Source organism: Rhinoderma darwinii, chromosome 4, assembly GCF_050947455.1.
Source record: "Rhinoderma darwinii isolate aRhiDar2 chromosome 4, aRhiDar2.hap1, whole genome shotgun sequence".
Lineage (NCBI taxonomy): Eukaryota > Metazoa > Chordata > Amphibia > Anura > Rhinodermatidae > Rhinoderma > Rhinoderma darwinii.
In genome coordinates, this window is record NC_134690.1 from 167695183 (window position 1) to 167716030 (window position 20848).

Genomic DNA, 20848 nt, shown 5'->3' on the forward strand with positions numbered 1-20848 from the left:
GACCCCTGACAGACTATTTTAGCAAAGAGTCAAAAATTAACAAAACCTAATTTGCTATGGTTTAGGCAGTAGTCACAATGGGCCAGCAGTGTTCTCATGGAGGTGGCCCATTACTTTAGTCCTTTGCAAATGTTTTGGTTTTCACTTCCATTTTCTTCTTTTCTACCAATTCTGTTTTGTGAGCGCTCATCAGCAATCGTTTGGTCTACTATTCCACATTCCAGGCTGTTTTAGGCAGGGTAATATACTGGTGTGCATAATGAAGTTTACTACTTATGCAATATATACAATATTTTCATCCCATAATTAGCATGAAATGAAAACTGATTAATATTCGTTTGGACATTTGATAATTTGGTTGCAGATTATAAACGCACAACTTTCTCTACACTGGCAATTGCCTACCACTAGACGGACGTCTGGGATAGGGTTCAGGTGGGTGCACTGCACACTGGTGACAATGTAGGGAGGGGATATTATATCGTTGCACAACTAATTCAAAGATATTAAGACTTATGAACCAAGTGAAAACATAGACTAGCTATATAAAGAAAAATGACCATCCAACACTATAGAACCTAACATAGCAATACTCCATAAGAGTTAAGTAGAGCCAGTGGGAAAGTATAATTTTAGCTCATTCATTAGATGGAAGTCTGTAAAAGAGAAATAAAGATTGTTTTTTTTCAGCTATTTTTTTATTTTAAAAAAACAAAAAACTTTCCCAGGTAGTAGCTACATTGGAGGCATACACTTCCTGCATGCATATGAAAGTCTCTGAGGATCGGAAACATCGCATGGGTGAAAAAAAGTTCCTTGTTTTTGGACGTGCTGCCTGAATCCCTCTTTTGTTGACACTTCTTGCAATGGCGCACTATTATGCAGTTTAAGGCCTCATTTACACGAGCGTGTGCGTTTTGCGCACGCAAAAAATGTAGCGTTTTGCGTGCGCAAAAGACACTTGACAGCTCCGTGTGTCATCAGTGTATGCTGCGCGGCTGCGTGATTTTCGCGCAGCCGCCATCATAGAGATGAGGCTAGTCAACGTCAGTCACTGTCCAGGGTGCTGAAAGAGTTAAATGATCGGCAGTAACTCTTTCAGCACCCTCGACAGTGAATTCCGATCACAAGATACAGCAACCTGTGAATAAAAAAAAAAAGAACGTTCATACTTACCAAGAACTTCCTGCTTCCTCCAGTCCGGTCTCCCGGCCGTTGCCTTGGTGACGCGTCCCTCTCTTGACATCCGGCCCCACATCCCTGGATGACGCGGCAGTCCATGTGACCGCTGCAGCCTGTGCTTGGCCTGTGATTGGCTGCAGCTGTCACTTGGACTGAATTGTCATCCCGGGAGGTCAGACTGGAGGAAGAAGCCGGGAGTTCTCGGTAAGTAGGAACTTCTTTTTTTTTTTTACACGTTCATGTATATTGTGATCGGAAGTCACTGTCCAGGGTGCTGAACCAGTTTAACTCTTTCAGCACCCTGGACAGTGACTGTATCCTGACGTCGCGTACCGGAAAAATTATTGCCGGGTTCGGTCAAAACGAGTTCGGCCGAACCCGGTGAAGTTCGGTTCGGTTGTCCGGGTTTGCTCATTTCTAAGACACTCCGTTTGGATGTTTGTAAACAGAAAAGCACGTGGTGCTTTTCTGTTTACATTCAGAGTTGACAGCTCTTGCGCGAATCACGCAGTTCGCACGGAAGTGCTTCCGTGCGACCTGCATGGTTTTCACACACCCATTGACTTCAATGGGTGCGTGATGCGTGAAAAACGCAGAAATTTAGAACATGTCGTGAGTTTTTTTTTTACCGCACTCACGCTGAGTAAAACTCACGGACTGTCTGCATGCCCCCATAGACTTGTATAGGTCCGTGCGACCCGCGTGAAAAGCACGCGCGTCGCACGGACATATATCACGTTCGTGTAAATGAGGCCTAAGACAGGCATAAACGGTGGCAAAAGAGAAGTCGCATACCACCACTTGTGACATTTGTGGTATAATCTGCGACTTATCATTAGCAAAAACATGTATATAGTGACAAGAAAAGTGGACGTGGTCTCCAAAGAGAAGCACTTTTAGCCAAATTCATTAATTATGCAGCCTGAAAACGGCACAAATTTTTTCAGTCTTCGTATATGGGGGCAATTATCTGTATAGACCATGTAGCAAGGGGTGTGCTTTATGGCAGCTGCAATAAATGGGAGTTAATTGACAGAAATGTCAATAGACCAATAGTCTCCAGGAAGTGACGGAGTACAGATTCCTCCCCCAGTCACCAGGAATTAACAGGAGAGATAAACACAGCCTTATCTGTGTTTATAGTGCTGCTATCCTGACTTATCTAGGCCTCTACCTGTGACAATTGGCAGATTGCCGTGGTAGCAGTTTGACGGAACCCTGACTGAAATAAACGGAAACCGTAGGTTTCCATTTGCATCACCATTGATTTCAATGGTGACAGATCCGGTGCAAATGGTTTCAGTTTGTCTCAATTGTGCAAGGGTGCCGTCGTTTTGACGGAAGCGATACCATAGTCTACTGCGCTATTCATTCTGTCAAAACGTCAGAACCCTTGCACAACTGAGACAAACGGAAACTATTTGCACTGGATCCGTCACCATTAAAACGAATGGTGATGCAAACGGAAACCTGTGGTTTCCATTTGTTTCAGTTAGAGTTCCTTTCTTACGGGAAGCTCCGACGGAACGCCAGAACGGAGCCCTAACGCAGATGTGAACGAAGCCTTAGTTACACTTGGGATTTTGAGATTTCTGTGTTGTTACCAGAACAATTGAAAGACAATTGTTCACATACTACAAATGAATTTACCTGCCTTTGTGGTACAAAATCTTACTTTGACATATTATAAATTACATACTTCTGGGCATTTCAGTTTGACGGTCTTCACGGTTTGGATAATGTAGAAATAAAATAACATAAGCCAAGGATACTTGTATTTGTGGTTAGAAATCAGACGGTATCAGATTATTTTTTTTACATTTAATGATCGCTATATGTTTGTGGTAGGCAGATTATGAAAGATTCCAGATTTTGGGAAACAAACAACTGTTGTCTTTTTATGTGTGTTCCGCTCTATAAAACCGAAAAAAAAGAAAAAAAGTGTGAAAAATGGTGTTTAGCTATGGATAGGAAGTTAGACAGGAATATTAACATCTTTTAAATATTGAGCTCCTGTAAAGTATTAAAGAGGTATTCCCAACTGAAACATTTATGGCATATCCATGGATTAAGCCATAAAATGTCTGATAGATGCAGGTCCCAGCTCTGGAGCCAGCACCCAGTTTCTGAACCCAACCCCCGACCCGCCTGGTGAGGCGGCCACAAGCTGCTTACAGCCAGACTGAGAATGAATGGAGAGGTGGCTACACATGTGCACAGTTTTCTCCATTCAAGCGGACACCTTTCCATTAATTCTCCTCCTGGATGCCCAAAAAAAAAAAACTAAGTCCTGTGCAACCGTTTAATAGATTTAGCTAAAAAAAAAAAAAAATCCAAATCCAAAAAACAGGCTTCCTAACGTTCTTGATTCTGACATCGATTACAAGAACCATCAGCGATCCAGAGAAAGGACCAGTGCGGATCTGCAATGGAGAGGTGCATTTAATTTTATCTATAACCTCCAAATGTTCCCATTTTTTGCCAAATAGCAAAATCAAGAGAATTTGACAATTTCTGCAAAAGTGGGGCTTTATTTATTTTATTCTCCTACACACTGAAACTAGTATTGCAAAGAAAGACTAACTAGATAATTATTAATCTCCATACATGTTCCAGAATTTTGGTTAATATTAAATGAATTGCTCAGCACCTGACTTTGTCTTCCTCGAAATGTAAACATAGTGAAAATGAAAAGGAACAATGGCAATAGATTGGACACATTGATTTTGGACACTATAAATAGGAGTAGCAAACAGTAGCCGGACAAGAGATCTATTTGATGTATGATCCTTTAAAAAGACTAAAAACATCCGTTTCTCTTGGACAAGGCATTTAACAGTACACAGATCAATTACGGTGTAAATGCAGGAAAGGAGGGATTTTAAAATAATTTTTCTGTTCTAGGGGCTGCTCTGAAAATTACTTTTACAGAAATCATAGTTTCGTACAAATTGTTTTAACTTTCTCTTTCCATTCTGATCTCTAAATCCCCACCAATATCCTCATTTGTAAATCCTGTTGAATTTGCCAAGAATCTGTATGATCTGTAAGAATGACTAAACTCGACAGAAACCCTATTTTTTTCCAGTAATTCCAGTAATAAGTCAACATTTAAAACTAAATATCGTCAGGTCTTTGGGACTAAATTTTAACAAGAGGAAGCATTTTTTTTTTTCCCCAAAGTTCAGTCACAAGACAGGAGTGCATCATTGTCAAACCTAAATTAAAAGGTTCACCTTTAGTGAACTCGCATTAATACTTTAAAAGAAGGGCCTGACAGACATACACGTGAGTAAAGCTTCGTAAAAACTTGTATTCCTCATATGATCACAATCGTGCGGCATCTTTTATTATAACTCTGCATTGTACCGTTCCTCTGTTATTCCTCCTACAAATTTATGAATAAATTGACAACTGTTGCCAGTTGGGGGTCTGCGACTGAGCACCGATTGGACAATGTCAAACACTGTAGGGACATACCTACAGCTAGCTTCGATCTCAGCCGATTAAGCCTTAGATGCCAAGGTCAAGAATGACCACAGGATCTAAGTGGTTTGTACCTGAATGTCCCACAACAACGTGATCGCAGGGCGACAATAGGTTGCTATGCCATCTAGGGAAACCTATTAGGCCCTGCCAGAGGCAAAGCCTAATAGGCTGCCTGTCAGTGTAAACAGACAGTTATAATACACTGGTATAATACTTATGTAGTGAAATGTAACACTTTCCCAGAAAAATGCCCCAAATGGTATTTCCATATATGTGGACGTAAACTGCTGTTTGAGCACTCTACATGGCCCAGAAGTGAAGGAGGACTATTTGGCTTTTGGAGCACAGGTTCTGCATTGTAGTGGTTTGTGCTTTTACTGGTATATCAATTTATAATGTGGAGGCATCTGTAAACTATGTAGAGTACATCAGGGGGATCATATGGTGGAATAATAATGGGGTAAATAAATAAAATTAATAATCCATAGAAGTTTGGCAGACTTCGAAGCAATCCTTTATGCACAGGCCAGATATTTTTTGGGGCAGTGTGAGTTCCAAAGGGGGATAAGAAAGGACACTATCAGTGAGACACAGGGCCCAAAAAACCTGGCCTGTGCATAAATGATTGCTTCAAAGCATACCACACATCTATGGATTATTCATTTTTTTGGGACGAATATACCTTGGGGTGTAGTTTTCCAAAATTGGGTCCCTTTTTGGGGGTTTCCACTGTACTGGTATCTCAGGGGCTCTGCAAATGTGACACCCAAAAACCAATATATCGAAATCTGCGATTTTAAAAGTCAAATTGCGCTCCTTCCTGTCTAAACCCTGCCATGTGCCCAAACAGAAGTTTACAACCACATATCGGGTATTATCGCACCCAGGAGAAAATGTGTAACAAATTATGGGGTGTTTTTTCCTCCAGCTTTTCTTGAGAATGAAAATCTTGGGGACAAAAGCTGAACACAAAAAATGTTCACGCCACAATTCTAAAAAAATATGTGAAACACCTGTGGGGTCTAAATGCTCACTATAACCATAGATGAATTCCTTGAGGGGTATTGTCTAAATTGTTTTTTGGGGATTGTTTATTATGTTTTGGTACCTGAAGGCCTCTCTAAACCTATAAATCTGCTCAGAAAACAAACAAAAAGGAGGCCCCAAAATCCTCAAGGTGCGCCTTAATTTCTGAGGCCTGCGTTTTAGTCAAGTAGCACACTTGGGTTACATATGGGATATTTAAAAAAAAAAAAACAAAAAAAAACACTTTAGAACCAGGGTAATAAATATTGAGTTGTGTTTCTTAGTTAACAAAATAAAAAATTAAGATTGAATATCTGCCAAAAAATTAGCAATTTTTTGCATTTCACCTCCACTTTGCTTTAAATATTTTAAAACGCATTGGGTGATTTATAGGGATTTCTAACATATAGGCTCCTCAAAGTGATTTGAGTACAGAATTGGTCCCTAAAATCGAATGTTTTGGAAATTACCTTGAAAAATTGTTGCTGAACTTAAGTTTTCTAATGCCCTAAAAAAATAATGTACACACTTAAAAACGCTGCCAGAAATAAACTATTTCTTACACAAGGATTACTTGAAGTGTTGGATTTACTTAATGCGAATGGAGGAGATTAGGGTTTCAGATAACACTGCGGCCTTTCACTCTATTCTGCTTCCACGGTCCCAATTTAGGGGTTCCCCCTGAATTCCCCATTTGGTTATAAATTGGCATACGGTCAACCGGAGATTAATCTACAATAAAACCCAAATTAAAGAGAAACCATGCCCATTACTATCCCCCCTCTACTTCCCTTCCTACATTTTTCCTGTTTTTTTGTTGTAGTTTACTGGTGTGTCTTTTTATTATCATAATATAAAACGCCGTGTGTATTGCACTCTATGCATATTGTACTTTATTATGTTGGACGGTATTAAAGCTTTTCTCAGGTTGATTTGTAAGTGCTGCCTTTTGGGTCACAGACTTCGTAGAAACAGTTCAAACCTAAAAAATTATTCTAATACAAAGACGACATATGGTATATGCTAATTTGTAACGATTTTGTGTTGGACTATTTGCCTTACAAGCAGAGAAATTCAAATTTAAAAAAAAAGGGACAATTTTCTACATTTACAATAAATTAGTGTTTTTCACACACACACACACAAAAAAAAAAGTATCTACCAAGATTTACCACCAATGAAGTAATACGTGGCATGAGAATGCAATCGCAGAATTGCTTGAATACGTAAAGGCAATACAAAGTAATTACCACAAAGTGAGACACGTCAGATCTGAAAAAACGATGCTCTGTCAGGAAGGTCAAAACTGGCTGCAGCGGCAAGAACATGGACTTACAGCTACCCAGTTATGCTTGTAAGATGTGACTCCACCATCTAATATAATTGTTGGCAATCAAAACGGCTACGTGATCTAATACATATGAAAAGCCACATTACTCTGACAAACCTCAAGTCTCTCCTCCTTTCCAACTCCTCTTGAGGAATAGCCCATGGTAGATTCTGAGGTAAACACTGCAGCACATTATTGGAGAATTCGGAGAAATCCACTCCATATTCGGTCAATATTCCTTCAGTCTCCGGTTCAATCTCACCAGCCTGTCCAAGGCTCTTCATCAACTTCCTGAAGATGAGGAGAAAAACATAACATAAGGCTCATGCAGGCAATTGCCATAAAAATGAACTCAGGGGGTATATTTATCAATAGGGTCATTAGGTTTATGCATTTTTGTGACATTTTGCTTAAAGAGGCTCTGTCACCAGATTTTGCAACCCCTATCTGCTATTGCAGCAGATAGGCGCTGCAATGTAGATTACAGTAACGTTTTTATTTTTAAAAAACTAGCATTTTTGGCCAAGTTATGACCATTTTTGTAGTTATGCAAATGAGGCTTGCAAAAGTCCAAGTGGGTGTGTTTAAAAGTAAAAGTCCAAGTGGGTGTGTATTATGTGCGTACATCGGGGCGTTTTTAATACTTTTACTAGCTGGGCGCTCTGAAGAGAAGTAACATCCTCTTCTCTTCAGAACGCCCAGCTTCTGACAGTGCAGATCTGTGAGTCGATCTTACCTGCAAACGCTGATGCTGCTGCAGAATCAACTGTAGCCTCTGGTGCCGATGTGGCCGTCACGATGCAGGACCTGTGAGTGACGTCACAGATCTGCACTGTCAGAAGCTGGGCGTTCTGAAGAGAAGAGGATGTTACTTCTCTTCAGAGCGCCCAGCTAGTAAAAGTAGTAAACACGCCCCGATGTACGCACATAATACACGCCCACTTGGACTTTTAACTTTTAAACACACCCACTTGGACTTTTGCAAGCCTCATTTGCATAACTACAAAAATGGTCATAACTTGGCCAAAAATGCTCGTTTTTTAAAAATAAAAACGTTACTGTAATCTACATTGCAGCGCCGATCTGCTGCAATAGCAGATAGGGGTTGCAAAATCTGGTGACAGAGCCTCTTTAATAACGCTCCACCAGTACCACCGATTCACGCTGGAAAATCCCCATATGTTATATCAGGCATTTACAGTTATCAGAATTATTTCATTCCACACACGCCATCCAATTGCCAGCTATAAAACAAAAAAAGTCACTGTATACGGCCAACGTACACAAGGCAATAACTATGTTAGGTAAACAATTATTGTAATTGTTCTTTACATATATTGGTCAATATTTCATATAACTTACATTTTTACGTATACAAAAACCATTTTCCCGTTTTAGCAGATTATATTCCATACAAATCGCTACGAGATTTTTTGCTATAAGCTTTGAAATACAGCTATATAGACTATAGTATTGATGTTATAAGAAGGTTAAATCTGCAGATCGTCAAAGAAAAATTTATGATCATACGGTCTCCAAAGAAACAGAATCTGACATAGGAGATACTAGTGTTTCCGCTTTTGGGTGCGGTTTACTGGGTAATTTTACGGACTAATAGAACTATAGAGGGATGTTCACACAGGTAGAACACGCTGCATAAAAAGTATGCAGCGTATCAGACCTAGAACCCCGCGGGGCATTTCGGCCTTAATGGTGGTGCAGATTTCCTTTCGAAATTTCAGCTAATGAAAACCGTTAGAAAAAAAAAAATCTAGAAGTTGATATTTATCTTCACTGGCATTACCATAGCGGCGGGTCCCTCTATTTTTCGTGCAGCCCAGTCTACTGTGATAATGCTGCAGCCGATGTGACCACTACAATCACCACATGGACTAAAGTGGCATTACAGGAGGTAAAAAGTAGTGGTTTTTATTTTTAAAATTTCTGCAGCTTTTCTGCAGAAAAATAATGCAACTTATGCAATTTGTTGCAGCTTTTACCTTCTATTGAATTCAAATTGGTTACACCATAACAAGTGCAGCGATTAAAAAACTGCATTGCAGGTCAATTTACGCACGTTTTCTCATCAGATTTTTTTCTCCAGCACGTCTGTGAGTTGTTCAAATCTCATCCACTTTGCTGCTACCGTAATATGCTGTGGATTTTCCACAATGCAATCCAAAGCTAATCCGCCAAGTGTGAACATCCCCTTAGGGATATCATAATGATGTCCTTTATTTGAAAATATCTATTTTAATAGACCAGATATAGTGGCAGTTTTTTTAAACTAAATCCTGAACTGCACATGAAGAGTTAAAAATGCCTAATAGATTTGAGAGGGGGAGGATCACAGTTCGTGTAATAGCCTAAACAGCCATTTGTATTTAACCCCTTCACACAAAATCACATAACTGTACGTGAGGGTGGTTAAGGGGAAGTATGGAGCAAGCTCACGGGGGGCGCCCTTAGAATCGGGGGCGCCCCCTCAAACACGTAAACTATCACAATATAGCGTTGTTTAACCCGCTCGGTGAATTCTGTAAAAAAATTAAATAGAAAATCATCAAATAGTCGCATATACCCCAAAATGGTATCAGTGAAAACTACAGCTCACCTCACAAAACTTAAGCCCTCACATCGCTAAATTGATGGAAAAATAAAAAAAAAGTTATGGCTCCCAGTATACGGCGACACATGTTTTAAAAGTGGTAAAATATAAAACAAAAATATAAATTTGGTATCGCCGTAATCGTATTAACCTGTAGAATAAGGTGAACATGTAGTTTTTACCTCCTGATGGATACCGTAAAACCAAAACCCCCCAAAATATGACGTAATCGGTTTGTTGCCCATTTCACCCCACAAATAATTTTTCAGCTTCCCAGTACATTATGCAGTACAATAAATGGTGCCATGAAAAACTACCACTTGTCCTGGAAAAAACAAGCCCTCGTATGGTGATATAGACGGAAAAATAAAAAAATTATAGCTTTTCGGCGGGTGACGGCTGTGTTACACCGCTGACACATCACTCCAGGAGGCGGAATCAAAGTTAATTTTGATTCCGCCTGTTTAACACTTCAAATGCTGCTGTCAATCGTGACCGCGGCATTTAAGGTGTTAGAATCAGGGGGGGGGGTGCCCCATCAAATACTTTTTTTTTTTTTTTTTAACGTGGTAAAATGAAAACATAAAATTTGGTATTGCCATATTCGTATCAACCTGTAGAATAGGATGCACGTGTAGTTTTTACCGCCTGATTGATGCCATAATGACAACCCCCAAAAAAAATTAGTAATCCCTGTTTTTATCCCATTTCGCCCCAGAAATAAAAACATTTTCAGCTTTCCAGTAAACTACGCAGTACAATAAATGGTACCATGACAAACTACAACTTGTCCCGCAAAATACAAGCCCTCACACGGCTAGGTCGACAAAAATAAAAAATAAAAGCAGAAGTTCTGGCTTTTGGAAGGCGGGGAAGAAAAAACGAAAATGAAAAAAACTCAAATTGGCTGTGTCTCTAAGGGGTTAAATAGACAACCTGTACAGGACAGGAGGCTGCATGGTGAACAGATACTTTAAAGGGTCTATTCAGAACGTGCAAAACGATAGCATGTTGGCGGGATTTTGTGGTCATCGCAACAAGAAAACTGCAAATTGTAATCTCACTGTGTGAATATACCCCGAGTGTTCTAAACTAGTGGATTCCATGCCATCACTTGTGGGTGCTAGCTGCATTATACAGCAGACACCCTGCTTTAACGTCCGGGATCGAAGATAACTTAAATCCTTGCAGTTCAACTCTCGATGACCACAGCATCTAATTGTTAAGACAGAGGGAGGGGTCTCCCTGTGTCAGCCCATTGGCTCCCCCCCCTGTGATGCAATTTCAGGGCACCGATGGGCTGCTATGGCAACCAAGTGCCTAACAATGGCCCCTGTGACTGTCATCCTAGTAAACCTGGCGTAACACGGACAGGCACAATATATAGTGCAATAAAGAAGTATTGCAGTATATATATCAGCTAATAAACTAACCAATAGTTCCCTAGTGTGAAGAAAATCTGTTAAAAAAAACAAACAAAAACCTTCCCCCCCCCCAATAATAATGTAAATATACAAATTATCACATTTTCAAGCACTGAGCTCCAATCTGTGGCATGTGGGAGGGGCATAAAAACCAGATTTAAAAAAGTTTTTTAGCCACATGAAACCTCAATCGAATCAAGTAGCGTGCGATGATTATGCGATGCCTCCTGTTAGTCGACGTGCCAATTATCGCAACTTGTCTCAAACTAAGAGGGACAGAATCCTTGAACTGAGACACCTTTGTTTATCACTCTGGCAGATCGCTACGCACTTAGGCCGAGATATCAGTACTGTTCAACATTGCATGTCCCGGAGGTTGAGAGAACAACGACGAACAGGAATGACAGCAAGAGGTGCGCAAAGGCGGAACTCTGCATGGACGGATTGTCGGATTGGAAGAATGGAGCCTAGTGCTCCATTCTGTACTGCAAGTGAAGTTGGATGTCAAATCCCAAGCCTAGGAATAAACCAGTATTGAAACAAGCCATTAGAAGGAATTTGCACGACATTGGGCTACGAGCCAAATGTCCTGCTACAGGTGTTCTATTGACCACAAGTCACTGCTCTCAAAGGTTATCATGGTGTACAGCAAGACGGCAATGGAGGCTGGCTGGGATAGAGGTCTATACTCTTCAGCGATGAGTCCCGCTTTGGTCTCGGACACAATTATAGCCAGAGATTGGTCTGGAGACCATGTGGGCAATGCCATGAAGAGGCCTTCACAAGGGAACGTCACACCGGTTCTACCCCCAAGAATATGGTGTGGGGTGGCAGAATGTACAATAGCCAGACCCCTCTACTCTTCATTTCAGGTACACTAACAGCTCGGCGTTACATGGATTTGGTCGTGGAACCAGTGTTACAGCTATTTCTCCAAAGTGTCCTAGAAGCAGTTATTCAACAGGACAACGCCAGGCCCCATGTTGCTCGTGCTACTGTGAGCAGCCTATGTGGCCTAAAAGTGCTATAATGGCCTGCATCGTCTCCGGGCTTGCCCCCATAGAGCCCATATGGGGCGTCATTGGTCGGCAATTGCAAAGGGAGCTGCCAGCAGCATAGCATTTCTCAGACAACCATCAATATCCTCCATGATAGCATGCAAGTTTATCATTTGCATATCATTAACATGTCTATCGATCCTGTGGTTTCCACAATCCCAAAACGTACTTCTTGATGTTGCAACTTCAATGTTGGAGTAGATTGCCACTTCCGTAACTACCTGAAGTCTAAAATTACCACACGTTTAAAAATTTGAAAATGACAGAATTGCTTCTGGTCTCAATCTGGCTTGCCCAAAAAATAGGAATTAAAAAAAAAACAAGAAAAAACTTAGATCAAAAAGTCATATTTATCCCAGAATAAAACCAACGAAAGTCAACTCATCCCACAAAAAACAACCCCTCACACAGCTTAGTCGACAAAAATAAAAATGTTATGGCGCTCAGAATATGGCGACACTTTTTTATTTTCTTAAAGTGTCTCTATTGTGCGTAAAACAAAAGCATGAAAAATTTGGTATTGGCGTAAATCATACTGACCTGCAGAGTTAACATGTCCTTTATACTGCACGGTGGACGCCGTAAATAAAACCCAAAAACCAATGGTGGAATTGTTGTTTTCTTTACCACCCCTTAAAATTTAGTTTTTTCTTATAAGTCATACTGTACATAATACCCTAAAACGGTGATATTAAAAAATAAAGCTCATCTGGCAAAAAAACAATCCCTCATACAGCTATGTCGACAAAAAAAAAAAAAGTTTTTGGAGTGAGATGAAAAATAAAAAATTGCTGCATCCTGAAGGCCAAGATAAGCTGTATCCTTAAGGAGTGAACTACTCAGAACTCTTAAATTATCAGAAAGCGGAGATGTCGGAGAGTGACATCTAGAATATTGTAAAGGCCTATTTTTCAGTGCATTAAGATGTAAAAAAAAAAAAAATGAAGACATATGACAAAACCATCTCAACCATCTCAAGTTCAGATGAAGCAGCAAATAAGCACAGCATGTAATGGAAAAAAAAGGATTATGGGCGGAGGGGGAACCAAAAGCAGTTGATAAGCACAAAAACAAGATTAGCAAAATGACAAATTAATCTGCAAGAAACCGTTTTTGAAAGTTAACACTGTTCTTAATGTATTTTTGAAGCATTCTATCCCCATCGTGTTTTCTTCAAATCCTCTCCTTCCAACCCCTATCATGTCTTCTCCTCACTTAAAAGGGTTATTCCCAACTCCCTTGTTAAATTTTTTTTTTTTTTCACTAATGTATGTAAATAGTAGTATTTTGCACCCATTCACATCTCAATACTTCTCATGGCTCCTTCTGTTTTCCCTGCTTTTGGTACGCAGGCATTTCCTGAAATGTGGGGGTGTCTCTTACCCATCTCTGTGCACACCCCTGAAGCTGCGATCACTTCTCACAGCAGCATCTTGCTCACAAACACTGTACCAAGTGCAAATGAAGGGAATGGCTCCAGGGTTGCTGTGCTAGCCCTGGAGCCGTAGAATACAAATAATATGACTAGAAGGGAAGGAGAAAGTCAGGAGATCGCAGCCTCAGTGCGCTCCTGGGAATCCAGCCAGCAGAGGGAACTGCACAAGCGCAGCATGAGATTGCAAACTGCCGTGGTGGTCGTTTGAATAGGAATGACAACCGTTACAAAGAAGATGGAATGGGGTAGAGAGGGGGCCAACGCTGCACTACAGAAAGAAGGTATTTAGAGATATTAATAAATTTACACTCCAGGACACCTTGACATAAAAAGTTTATGATGGGAATAACCCTTTAAAAACAAAATGAGGCATTTAAGCGGATTAGTTTTTTACTTTATGACATGTAGGTTCTCAGCCAGTAACTTCTGACTGGTGCGATTTTCGCCACCTTACAGAGGCTCTGTCACCAGTTTATAAGTGCCCTATCTCCTACCTAATCTGATAGGCGCCGTAATGTAGATAACAGTGGTTTTTATTTTGAAATAAGATAATTTTTGAGCAAGTTATGAGCAATTTTATGTTTATGCTAATTAGTTCTTAATGACCAAGTGGGTGTTGTAAAGAGAAGTGTGACGCTGAACAATCAGCGTCATACACTTCTCGTCATTCATGCTTATTTCACAGCAAAGCGTGATCTCGCGAGATCACGATGTGACGGGACTTCCTCCCGCAGGTCCTTCACCGGAGCGATGAAAGAGTCAGACATCGCCTCCAGCCGTGCCAGGACGTTTATCCGAATCTGCAGCGGCTGGAGGGGATGTCTGTGCAGTCTTCCATGGCTCCGATGAAGAACCTGTGGAAGGAAGTCCCGTCATAGCGTGATCTCGCAGTGACACAAGCTTGGCATGAATGAAGAGAAGTGTATGACGTCGCTTGGTTAGTGTCATACACTTCTCTTTACAACGCCCACTTGGTAAAAAGTTAAAAAACGCCCAGTTGGTCATTAAGAACTAATTAGCACAAATCTAAAATGGGTCAAACCATTGTTATTTACTTTAGTGTATCAGATTAGGTAGGAGATAGGGCACTTATAAACTGGTTACAGAGCCTCTTTAACGGTCGATGCATGAGCCATATGCTTCGTACCATTGACTGGAGCCCACCTCCCAAGCAGCAAAGAAAAAACCAAAAAAAAAAAACAAAGAAACCCAAAACAATTTTGGCAAACAAAAAAGCCTTTTGATTATTGCATAATGATAAGTTGTGCAACTTTATAATAGTATGTGCACGCGCGTATAAATTCAAAATTTCAAGACATGTTGAAGGGGTTGTCTCTCAACAGACATGTGGAATATCCACAGGATATCCGACATTCATGGCCTAAGTGCGAGACCCGCATCATCTCAAAAAACGATGGTCCTCTGACCCAGTTTACATTTGGTGAGGCGGCCACTGCTTCCAAGCAGTGAAGGTGGTCGCGTTCTGGAAACAGCCAAGCTTGCTGAGCTTCTGTTACCATAACTCCTTTTAACTTTTATGGGAGTTAGTTGAGCTACACGGTTTCCCTGTTTTCAGAAACAGATCACCTTCACCGACTGGATGAAGCAGCCGCCTTACCAGGAAGGAACGGGGTCAAGGTGCCATAACTGCATGACTTGAGAACCACTTTAAGGCCTCCTTCACACAGGGTTCGTTAAAAACGTAATATGCGTTTATGGACTTTTTCTATTGGTTAATTTTTTATTTATTGCCATTTTGTACATGCGTTATTCCTGACGTTTTTGAAGTTCTATAAAACTGTGTATGGATAAGTGGGTCAGGAAAAAACAAAAAACAAAAACAAATTTTTAGAGCATGCTGCATTTTGCATCTCACGATTGAAGCTGGGCTGTGAAAAGAACTGTATGATGCAGTCCAATCAGCGTCATAAAGTTCCACTCTTCCCAGCACAGCGTGATCTCCGCTTCAATCGTGAGATCACGCCGTGTTGCAGGGCTGGGAGGAGAAGAACTGTAGGACACTGATTGGACAGTGTCCCACAGAAAACCTTACACCGCCCAGAGAGAAAAGAAAGAGTTACCTCCTATTTGACAAGTATAGCCAAATTAGCATATTTAGAAAAATGCTCTTAACGTTGCAAAATAAACCTTTTAGAAAAAAATGTTTACATTGTAGTTATCAGCATCATAGTGCCTATTAAGATTAGTTAGGAGATCGGGAATTAATAAACCAGTGACAGATTCTCTTAAATCCTGGTTTTTACAAGCATGTTTTAACTTCGTGTCATTTTGTAAATGCGTTTTTTCCAGGTGTCTGAAGTCCTATAGCGAAGACTAAGAGAGATAAAAAAAATTAAAAAATTAAAAAACTCACCATTCCTAGAGTATGCTACAGTTGAAAAAACAAAACAAAAAAAACACACGGATCTCGAAAACGCTACAAAAATGCGGTGCGCGTATGTAGACATTCTCCTATTTTGCTATCGATTTTAAAACATGTGGCCGCAGCTATTTTGGGCAGAAAGAAAAAGGAAAAAAAAAAAAAATATGCCACAAAAAAAAAAAAAAAAAAAAAAAAAAAAAAAAAAAATCAGGAAGAAACACTGTAGGTATATCAAAAGGGTATAGCAGCTCTCTAGTAACGTGCAGTACACCTGTTTCAGCTGTAATAACCAGGTCAAGGTTTTCAGCTCCTGCTGTCAGTGAATGGAAACATTGTTTACATGCTAGAATTAAAATGGTGAAAAACAAAAATTTTTATTCATTTTATAAAGCTGTATAATTATTTTTTTTCCCTTATGCAATAATTTATTTATACCAAACCAAGACCTCTTTACAATGGTTGGGTACTTTGAAAAACCATGCTAAATTGTGCAATAGTAATAAATTGGTAATGACCTAGTAGTTTAAATGGATAGTAACCGCTCTTTACCCTTTCTTTTCATCACTGGATGCATGAAGGCTTTACGAGCATAACTGGAAAGCACTATATTGCTGAAATGAGTTACATCAACATAAAGTGTTATTCTAGCAGAGATCAAGTCGAGTGCACAAGTGTATAAAGCTGATGGGACTAGTTGAGACGTATTCATCTTATGTCTTTAAAAACCTGAAATTTGACAGTGAGACCAAGGAAACCTGGACAGCGTGTCAGCAGTTTACATAGAGTTTGCCATGGGCTTGCAGGATGAAGCCGATCTGTGATTTCATCCCCTTCTTAACTTGCTTGGAATAAAACATAACATTCCTGCCCAAACAAAAGCTTGTCAAGAAAATGACAGGCGTGAGAGAAGGATCCTTATGTCATGATCCAGTTTTCTATGGCCTCACCCAGTTCTATCAAATATAACATTTTCCTGAGGACACAATTCTACCAGTATCTCATATGTTCCACGATTACCATCCAACTTTTTTGGAATGATCTGCTATCTCATGTGGCTAAACAAATTACTTTCAAGTCTGTAAAAAAAAAAAAAAACGTACAAAAATGTAAACTATACCGCCACCGGTTCTTTTGAGAATGGCCACCTCAAAGACTTCAGTTCTATTAGCTTCCCTGCCATACGATTTATAAATAGTTTAATATATTTGATAGATAGATTTCACGGAAAGAAGTGGTGTCAAAACATTTATAAAATGAAAAGCAGGTGCATATTAGATTGCGTTTTTAGATAAAGATATGGTTATGTATACTTTCATTGGCAGAAGACGTGTTGTCCATTCTAGCATAGTTTAGATAAGGCCTTCAAAATAAGGCAAAAGTAAATAGCAGAAAATAAAGACTTTAGGTCCATTTTTTTTTAAAGTATAATGTGAATTAAAAAATAGTTTATTTTAGTTTATGATTATGTAGTTCTGGGTTAGTAGACAGTGAGTCCATCAACCAACCAGAGCATGTTGCGGCTACAAAGAGCGTCTCTTACTTTGGATGATCATACAGGTCCAGAAATTACAAGGACACCCCATTGGCAACAACCGTAGTTCTGAGACAGAAATGACATGGTCATTTCCCCTCAATTCCTACATGGCATTGAAGGGGGCACTAGTCCTTCCACCCAGAGGGAAAGACCTCCTTAAAGAGGCTCTGTCAGCAGATTGTCAAATCCCTATCTCCTATTGCATGTGATCGGCGCTGCAATGTAGATAACAGTAACATGTTTTTTTTAAAACGTTCATTTTTGGCCAAGTTATGAGCTATTTTATATTTATGCAAATGAGCTTTGAAATGGACAACTGGGCGTTTTTTTTCGTTATGTCCAACTGGGCGTGTATTGTGTTTTTAACTGGGCGTGTTTATGTGTATGACGCTAACCAATCAGTGACCAGTCAGGATCATAACACTCATCTCCATTCATTTACACAGCACAGAGTTTTCTTACTAGAACGATGTGCAGCCACATACACAAGTGTCCTGATAATGAATACACATGACCTCCAGCCTGGACGTCATGTGTATTCAGAATCCTGACACTTCTGAATCTTTTCTGTGAGATTGCAGCAAGCCACGCGTAACCTCGCGAGATTACGAGGTAAACGAGATTTCGTTTCTATTGCGAGTCAGAAGTGCCAGGATTCTGAATACACATGACGTCCAGGCTGGATGGTTATGTGTATTCATTATCAGGACACTAGATTAAGGTTAATCAAGTGTCCTGATAATGAATACACATGACTATCCAGCCTGGACGTCATGTGTATTGAGAATCCTGACACTTCTGACTCTTTTCTCTGAGATTTCCAGCAAGAGAAACGAAATCTCGTTTACCTCGTAATCTCGCGAGATTACGCGTGGTTTGCTGCAATCTCACAGAAAAGATTCAGAAGTGTCAGGATTCTGAATACACATGACGTCCAGGCTGGATGATCATGTGTATTCATTATCAGGACACTGCAGTAACGCTAATCTCTGTTTATGTGGCTGCACATCGCTGCTGTGTAAATGAATGGAGAGGAGTGTAAGACGCTGACTGGTCACGGATTGGTCAGCGTCATACACATAAACACGCCCAGTTAAAAACACAATACACGCCCAGTTATACACACAATACACGCCCAGTTGGACATAACGAAAAAAAAAAAATGCCCAGTTGTCCATTTCAAACCTCATTTGCATATATATATAAAATAGGTCATAACTTGGCCAAAAATGAACGTTTTAAAAAAAAAACAAAAAACAAAAAACGTTACCGTTATCTACATTGCAGCGCCGATCACATGCAATAGGAGATAGGGATTTGAGAATTTGGTGACAGAGCCTCTTTAAACCAGTAGTTGTTTATATGCAGTCTCCCATGTGTGATAACTAAAAACAGGACCATGAACTAAGGTGCTTTTTTTATTCAAAAATAAAATAAAAACAGCTGAAAAAAAACAAAGAATAAATTAATATTGATTGCATTCGTTATTTAAAATGGATGACAGGACACACCCCGCTATTTATATTTAGGGATTGGAGTTAATTGAGGGATAACACTTAATATGATCAGTTTCTACAAAACCTATACATTAAAGTCTCCCAATGATAATGAAATTTTACTAAAATTCATAAATCTGATTTTTCCAGCACATATTCTTAAATCTTCTTTTCTAGCAAGTTTATACAGCATTGGAGTAACAGAGCAATAAAAGCCCAATTTGTACCCATATTACTAGTAAAAAAGGTCAAATGCGTTGCTTTTAAAGATTCCCGGTAGTCGGCATTTTGTTTGCGAGGGTATCAAGATGGATCATTACAAAATGAGAACAAGACCGCTGATGGCAATAAAGCTAAATTATACGCTAGAAAATTACAAAGGCTCTTAATGGCTGTTCAGCATAGAAAAACCACAATGGTCCAATTCAAAAGTGACTGCAGAAGTTGAGTAAATTCAGTTTAAATGATAAAAAAGGATATATTTATTTATTGCATGACCAGCAAATACATAGTTATTTTTGTATTTAAAAAAAATAAATATTGACTAATGAAACAATTTTTAAACAAAGCATTAAGGCCCTGTTCACACAGAGATTGACACGTTTGACGTGGAAACCGCGTCAGAAAATGCGCAAAAATTGGTTCCCATTGATTTCAATGGGAGGCGGACGCGTTTTTTTTTTTTACCGCAAGCGGAAAAAAAACGCCTCGCAGTAAAAAGAAGCGTCATGCCCTATCTTCGGGCGTTTACGCCTCCGACCTCCCATTGACATCATTGGGAGGCAGAGAAAGAGTATTTTGCGGCGTTTTTGCCAGTAGCACTCAATTGGTGCGAGCGAAAAACGCGGCAAATGGATTGCAGGCAGAGGAAAATCTGCTTCAAAATTCCAAACAGAATTTTGAGGCAGAATCTTCCTCCTGCAAAAAACTCCGGCAGCAGCATTTTTATTTGTACTCCTATTTATATTTTGCGCATCATTTTTCTATCACAACGTCGATGCCTGTGCCGTGCCTCAAACTTCCAGTGAACCAGTCCGTAGAGCAGCCATGAATCCCTCTTGTGATTTCAGCAAATCGTGATTCTTGCTCAGTTCCACTGTTGTTTTCTGAGGTTTATTAGCCGCACCCAAGGTGCTTCCTCTGTGCAACCTTTACCCCAGCAATTACATGCACGTCGGATCCACTTACTTTTCCTAATCATCATCATAATTATTATTCTTTCCTCTCTTCTCATATTCTCACTGTGCAGCTGTGACAAGCATGTCGGGCTCTCCTTAGGATCACAAGACCTTTTTCCTTCCAAATGGCTGATTAGTCAGTGTTACTCTTATTTTCTCTGAACAAGGAGCCCTTGAACTGGTCTTTGTAAACGGAACACACAGGGAGACTGGACCGGTGTAGATGCTACGTACAGAATGAGTTTACACCGGTCAACCTTCTCCACGAGCGAGTACAGATTGCGGAAAGATAAGAGTGGCAACTGCTCCAAATGTCATTTGGTGGATGCCATTTTCTAACATAGAAACGTGGCAAAGGAAGAATTCTCAGAAGAAACTAGTTTTAGTGCGGTACTTCACCAAATCAATGTCCAAAAAAGTATTTTTATTTTAATTACATGTTAGCCATCAACTAACTCCAAGCACAAAATATAACTAGTGATGTGTTCAGACATCCCTGGTCTAATAATTGCATTTGGGGGTAGTATGTGGGAAAGGTCATAAAAAAAAAACCAAAAACAACAACGTAAAAATCTGTAAAGCTAAAAACTAAAGGCTTGTACTTTTTAACAGCGGGAGAATCCGTAAAACTGGATGTTATGGGAAAATATGGCCGATGCTCTTTGTTAAAGTAACAACCTCAGAATAAATAAGGAATGCAGAAGA

At 39.8% G+C, this 20848-nt stretch overlaps 2 protein-coding genes and 1 long non-coding RNA gene across 4 annotated transcripts in view; 2 read left to right on the forward strand and 1 right to left on the reverse strand.

Moving 5' to 3' along the window:
* DIS3L2 (DIS3 like 3'-5' exoribonuclease 2) overlaps positions 1-20848 on the reverse strand; it is a 287501-nt gene that overhangs the window by 129489 nt on the left and 137164 nt on the right. For both annotated transcript variants that reach the window (XM_075861827.1, XM_075861828.1), the window contains one exon: positions 7145-7318. In XM_075861827.1, the coding sequence (XP_075717942.1) occupies positions 7145-7318 (174 nt within the window). The remainder of the gene's footprint in view (positions 1-7144; positions 7319-20848) is intronic.
* PDE6D (phosphodiesterase 6D) overlaps positions 1-20848 on the forward strand; it is a 557644-nt gene that overhangs the window by 91472 nt on the left and 445324 nt on the right. The window lies entirely within an intron of this gene.
* On the forward strand, positions 13579-16813 carry LOC142760934 (uncharacterized). The gene is made up of 2 exons (XR_012883456.1): positions 13579-13833; positions 16514-16813. It is a non-coding gene; the product is annotated as an uncharacterized LOC142760934 (long non-coding RNA).